The sequence below is a fragment of the Somniosus microcephalus genome, chromosome 20 (assembly GCF_052327205.1).
Source record: "Somniosus microcephalus isolate GS21.2 chromosome 20, FLI_Smic_1.0, whole genome shotgun sequence".
Taxonomy (NCBI): Eukaryota; Metazoa; Chordata; class Chondrichthyes; order Squaliformes; family Somniosidae; genus Somniosus; species Somniosus microcephalus.
Window position 1 is genome coordinate 55114647 of NC_141006.1, and position 6096 is coordinate 55120742.

Sequence of the window (6096 nt, forward strand, 5' to 3'; positions counted from 1 at the left end):
GTGCAGGGACTTGAGGGATCGGGGAGCCGGGGTGCAGGGACTTGAGGGATCGGGGAGCCGGGGTGCTGGGACTTGAGGGATCGGGGAGCCGGGGTTTGAGGGATTGGGGAGCCGGGGTGCAGGGACTTGAGGGATCGGGGAGCCGGGGTGCAGGGACTTGAGGGATCGGGGAGCCGGGTGCAAGGACTTGAGGGATCGGGGAGCCGGGGTTTGAGGGATCGGGGAGCCGGGGTGCTGGGACTTGAGGGATCGGGGAGCCGGGGTGCAGGGACTTGAGGGATCGGGGAGCCGGGTGCAAGGACTTGAGGGATCGGGGAGCCGGGGTGCAGGGACTTGAGGGATCGGGGAGCCGGGTGCAAGGACTTGAGGGATCGGGGAGGTGGGGTGCAGGGACTTGAGGGATCGGGGAGCCGGGGTGCAGGGACTTGAGGGATCGGGGAGCCGGGGTGCAGGGACTTGAGGGATCGGGGAGCCGGGTGCAAGGACTTGAGGGATCGGGGAGGTGGGGTGCAGGGACTTGAGGGATCGGGGAGCCGGGGTGCTGGGACTTGAGGGATCGGGGAGCCGGGGTGCAGGGACTTGAGGGATCGGGGAGCCGGGGTGCAGGGACTTGAGGGATCGGGGAGCCGGGTGCAAGGACTTGAGGGATCGGGGAGGTGGGGTGCAGGGACTTGAGGGATCGGGGAGCCGGGGTGCTGGGACTTGAGGGATCGGGGAGCTGGGGTGCAGGGACTTGAGGGATTGGGGAGCCGGGGTGCAGGGACTTGAGGGATCGGGGAGGTGGGGTGCAGGGACTTGAGGGATCGGGGAGCCGGGGTGCAGGGACTTGAGGGATCGGGGAGCCGGGGTGCTGGGACTTGAGGGATCGGGGAGCCGGGGTTTGAGGGATTGGGGAGCCGGGGTGCAGGGACTTGAGGGATCGGGGAGCCGGGGTGCAGGGACTTGAGGGATCGGGGAGCCGGGTGCAAGGACTTGAGGGATCGGGGAGCCGGGGTTTGAGGGATCGGGGAGCCGGGGTGCTGGGACTTGAGGGATCGGGGAGCCGGGGTGCAGGGACTTGAGGGATCGGGGAGCCGGGTGCAAGGACTTGAGGGATCGGGGAGCCGGGGTGCAGGGACTTGAGGGATCGGGGAGCCGGGTGCAAGGACTTGAGGGATCGGGGAGCCGGGGTTTGAGGGATTGGGGAGCCGGGGTGCAGGGACTTGAGGGATCGGGGTGCAGGGACTTGAGGGATCGGGGAGCCGGGTGCTATAGTGGGGTAGACACTACCTGTTGGCGGTAAGTCCTATGTGAAATAAGTTTGGGGACTGTCAGTCCAGCCCTAGTGATATAGGCCTACTGCACAAAGCTAGCACTGATTGACATCAGATGGGTCTCTGTGGTTGGTGTAGGAAATGGTGCCCTGTTGCAGTGAGATGCTCTTAGGATGGGACAAAAGCACATTGTTGGGTCAGAGTGGGGAAACTCGACCCTATTCTGGTTGTGCTGTTCCTGGTCTGCGGTACTGGGTGCCTGAAATGGAAAGAGTTCCACCCTCAGTACTACCATCCCTTACCTTGAGCACGGGAAAGAGAGGGGAGAGTGGATGATCGAATAATCAGACATGGAGTCTGGAGCAGGATTGATGGGGGGGGTGGGGTGGGGGTGTCTGTTAAAGAATAATCCTATATGGATTGTGGGCAGAATGGCTTTTTCAGTCTAGGCTTTATGTTCTTGTGTTTAATTACTTTCCTCAGCGATGCATTACTCCAATGCAGAAGAGGGGGACTGGCAAAACATCGAGCTACTGACCAAGAGACTGGCTGAAGTGAGGCAGCTGGGCAGAGACATCGACGAGTTGAGGACGAGGATATCGGATCGATACGCTCAGGACATGGGAGACAACTGCATCACGCAGTGAATGTGTGCGATTGGGGTGGGAGGTGTTGCACTGGGCCTTTGTGTTGGACATTCTGATGATAAATGCCTTGATTGAAACCAATTCAGGAAAGAAGTTCACAAACTCACCACAATGGGGTTTCCCTGTAACATAGGGACAGAGATAATCTCATCACCGCTGTGTCACTCAGCTCTTTTAATGCACTAAACAGGCAGCCGCCTTCTGTGTCACTAATGTACTTTTGTAAATATTCAAACTACAGAGCAAGCGCTTGTGCATCTGCCTTGTGAGCAATCCTCTTGTTTCTAGTGAGTGACAATATTTCAAATAGTCTGCATAGCAACTGAAACTTCAAAAGCAGAATGCTGGAAATCTAAAATAAAACGTAGAAACGCTCAACAGCTCAGACAGCATCTGGAGAGAGAAACAGTTAATGTTTCACGATGCCCGTTTGTCAGAACTGAAAGGTTAACTGTTTCTCTCACCACAGACGCTGCCTGACCTGCTGAGTGTTTCCAGCATTTGCTGAGTATCCGTTTCTGATGCCAGTTCCCAGATTGACTGCGATTTCTGTCTGCTTCTAAACTTCAGATGGAATTGGCAATGAGAATGTAATCTTGGGGATGGGTAATGTGGTATTTTGAGGGGTACTGCGAACAGATCAGGTGTGGGCTAAATTTGGAGATCGCTGTGGTAATCTTCATACAGGTAGATTCTCAGTGTGCAGTTTTCAGATTTAAAGGAACGGCTTGCTTTAACCGTCAAAATTTAATCATTTAAGATGAGGGTTAGGGTAGCACGTCCTTCATTTAACCACCCCAGCCTCATTGTGGGGTACAGTGAGCATGTCCTTCCTGCTACTGGGTTGCTGAGTGGTGTGGAGCAGGTTGGACTTCAGTGCATGTGTGCAATTCACCTGGTTCTCACTGACATGGGCTGAGTGTAGCCATCCCCAACTCTTTCATTTTTGAACTTGTATTATTAAAAACTTTATTTGGTGAACTTTGCTCTCATCAAAGTGAAGTATCTTAACACTGAGGAATGGACCACTTCCACCACCCAGTGCCCGAATCATGCAGTCCCAGGTCAGGAATAACACAACCTGAAGCTTTCTCCTCGCTCCTGCCAATGTTCACTAACTTCTGAAGAATATTCTCCAACTGTAGCTGTCTGACACTTTCTATTCCCACTGTATCCATCCTATGGCCTGAGTGCAAATTGGGAGCATTAGGAACTGAATTGAGACTGCCCCCAACTAAAATTGGATCCTAAATTGTGCAGAAAATCTTGACTCTAGGAATTATTTTAAGTGGATTGTGGGCTTTCAGTGGCCCTGGGAATCTCTGAACCGGACTGCGTTCTGTTGTAATGTTGGGAGATTTTCCAAGCACGCACTGCACTAATGTAGTATGGTGCCCTGAGAAAGCATGTCACTGTTGCAGTGCTGGATTGCGTATCTGTTACTGTTAACCATAGGGAGGGAACTTACTGAATATGCTGCAGCATTTCGCCTTGTATAAAAAGCTCAGCGTGAATCCCATGGGCCAGGATCGATCAGTGGTCATTAACTTTCTTTCCTTTAGGAGGAATGCTAACTGACTCATTTTTTATTCAGGCAGTTGAAGCTATATTAAAATAACTGGAGATGCTGTGGATTTGCAACTAATGCAATGAAAGATTTCCTACCCGAATCCCTCGCGTGTATTTTCTCTGACACTTGTGGACCTCCGTCGATTTCCAGCATTCACAGGTTTGTTTTTAAATCCATGGAAAAATCTGTTACGTTTAAATATAACTTCAGAGGAGCTACTTATCTCAAGTAAAACTGACCTCTTGCCTTGTCCTGTGCCCTGCTGAATGAAAGATTTCCTTTGTATAATGTACAGGAGTCTGATACAAAACTGGCCAGTTTCTGAACTTCCACCAAACTATGAAATGATTTTATTTCCTTTTTCATAATGAAAAATATAAAGATTTCAGGATATACTGAATAATTCATGTGAAGAGACTGGAAAGTGAGCCCTGCAAATGGAGCCACAGCTCAGGATATCTCATCTCTGCATTTTCTGAATAGGATCAGTGTGATGGAGTCAAACTCGCACTATCTGCTTTGCCTTGAAAAGACATCCGTTTGTACTAATTTTATTACAACTTTTGTACGTTTTTGATGCAAGAATTATTTATAAATTTCGTACATGTAATTACATTTGTATTTGCAAATAAAATTTTCTATTTAACTGGATGCACATCTGGTGACTGAGGATCTGTGATCAGTTCGCACGCACTTCAGGTTTCGAAACCCCCTTGAGGGAAGCAAGATTATCCACTCCCAGCCTTGAATTTCTGACTGACTCCTTCTCCTGGTTTTTATTGGTAGCTCTGTCGGTTGCCCACGGTGACTGCTTCTCCTGAGAGAAGACAATGGGAACAAACTCTTCCATGGTTTTAATCTCACTGGAGGCTTTCAATTTTATACTTGCCCCAGTTAATTGGCTCCTGGTCTGGCAAAGCCTCGTTTTTATATATAAATACTCATCCTTGTGTTCAAATCCCTCCATGGCCTTGACCCTCCTTATCTCTCTAACCTCGTCCAGCCTTACAACTCTCCAAGATCTCTGCATTCTTCCAATTCTGGGCTTTTGTACATCCCTGATTTTCACCGCTCTACCTCATTTAAGTTGCTCCTTAAAACCTCTTTGACCTCACTGTCCTAATATCTCTTTGTGAAATATTGACTTTGTTAAAGGTGCTATATAAATGCAAGTTGTTGAAGGAAACATTCAAGTCGTCATTGAATAAAATACACATCTTGCTATCATGTAAGAGGGAAGAAATTAACTATTAGCCAGTTATAGATAAGTTTCAGAATGAGGAAGCGAATTGTCAGTGTCCCCAGAGGTAATGGAACAAAGATGCAATCAAACATTAAACCTAATCTAAAATGTTCCATATCTGACATTGCTAGTTTGAGAAGCTCAAGTCTTTGAGTGTCCCAGTTATTCTGTTCTTCCCTAGAGATTAGGTGGCTGACCATCAGTCAGTCAATGCTAATGTGGAGTCAGCCACAAACTTGTATCCATCATAGAAGTCTATGGGTGCCCCATCAATTTTATATTCAGTTGATCTGTTATAAATGACTTGTTCTGATAACACAGTACATACGCCAAGTGAAGTGATGCACACCAGATGGTCTCTGGATTGATCCTTGGTCATGAGTGGAGTCTTGCTTGGGGTGCTACATTGGGCTTCAGTGTCTCAGGCCAGAGAGGCAAAAACAAATCAGCCTGGTTTATGTTTCTAATCTCTATCCAGAGACCCTCCTGGAAAGTAGGGTGAGGATCCCCATGGTTAAGTTCCTGCTGGTAAGGTATAGGCTCCTGTTAAGAATAGCACTAGAGGGCCACTGTTGAGTGAACCCCAACATGTCAGTGCCTTCAGGAGAGAAGGGAGACAAATTGGCGTGGAGGGGGAGGAAGAAATCCATTCTGTTGAGTGGTGAGGAGAATCAAATGGAACATTTTGAAGTGGCCTGTTTGTTTACACATTCCCTGTATCTGATGCATTGTTTAAAAATCAAAGTGTTACATGGACAATATCCCTCAGCCAACATCACACAAAAAATAATTTGGTCATTATCACATTACTGTTTGTGGGATCTTGCTGTGTGCAAATTGGCTGCTGCATTTCCTACATTACAACAGTGACTACAAAAAAAAGTACTTAATTGACTAAAGTGCTTTGGGATGACAGGTTGTGAAAGGCACTAAAATTCAAATCTTTTACTTATTTGTTTATGTATTTAATATCTTGTGGACGGTCCATTCCTGTGGGTTCTGGGTTTGGCTCTACCCTACATTTCAGGAGAGAACACTGGACAAAGACTAGAAACATGGTTCACTGAGCCATCTGAACATCATTTATAATAGATCAACTGAACTAACTAACTGACCTGAGTGTGTTGGGACAGTGTAGAGGGCGCTTTACTCTCTATCTAGCCCGTGCCCTACTTGCCCTCGGAGTGTTTGATGGAACAAGGGTGCCCAAAGCAGAACCAACCTGCTTTTACCTTGAAGAGCACAACATTGACTAAAATATTTAACAGTGGAGGAACACCCTCTCATTAAATGGGGTGCATAAACTTAAAAGATTTGCCTATCGCTTTTTTTTTGCTTTCATCCACTTTTTGAGAGACCACATAATTGATGAATTGTGGATTA

The 6096-nt window shown here is 48.1% G+C and overlaps 1 protein-coding gene across 5 annotated transcripts in view; it reads left to right on the forward strand.

Moving 5' to 3' along the window:
- Positions 1-4121, forward strand: part of cep85 (centrosomal protein 85) — a 66821-nt gene extending 62700 nt beyond the window's left edge. For all 5 annotated transcript variants that reach the window (XM_085962745.1, XM_085962747.1, XM_085962744.1 and 2 more), the window contains one exon: positions 1737-4121. In XM_085962745.1, the coding sequence (XP_085818871.1) occupies positions 1737-1900 (164 nt within the window). In that variant the 3' untranslated portion in view covers positions 1901-4121. The remainder of the gene's footprint in view (positions 1-1736) is intronic.
- The last annotated feature ends 1975 nt before the right edge of the window (positions 4122-6096 follow it).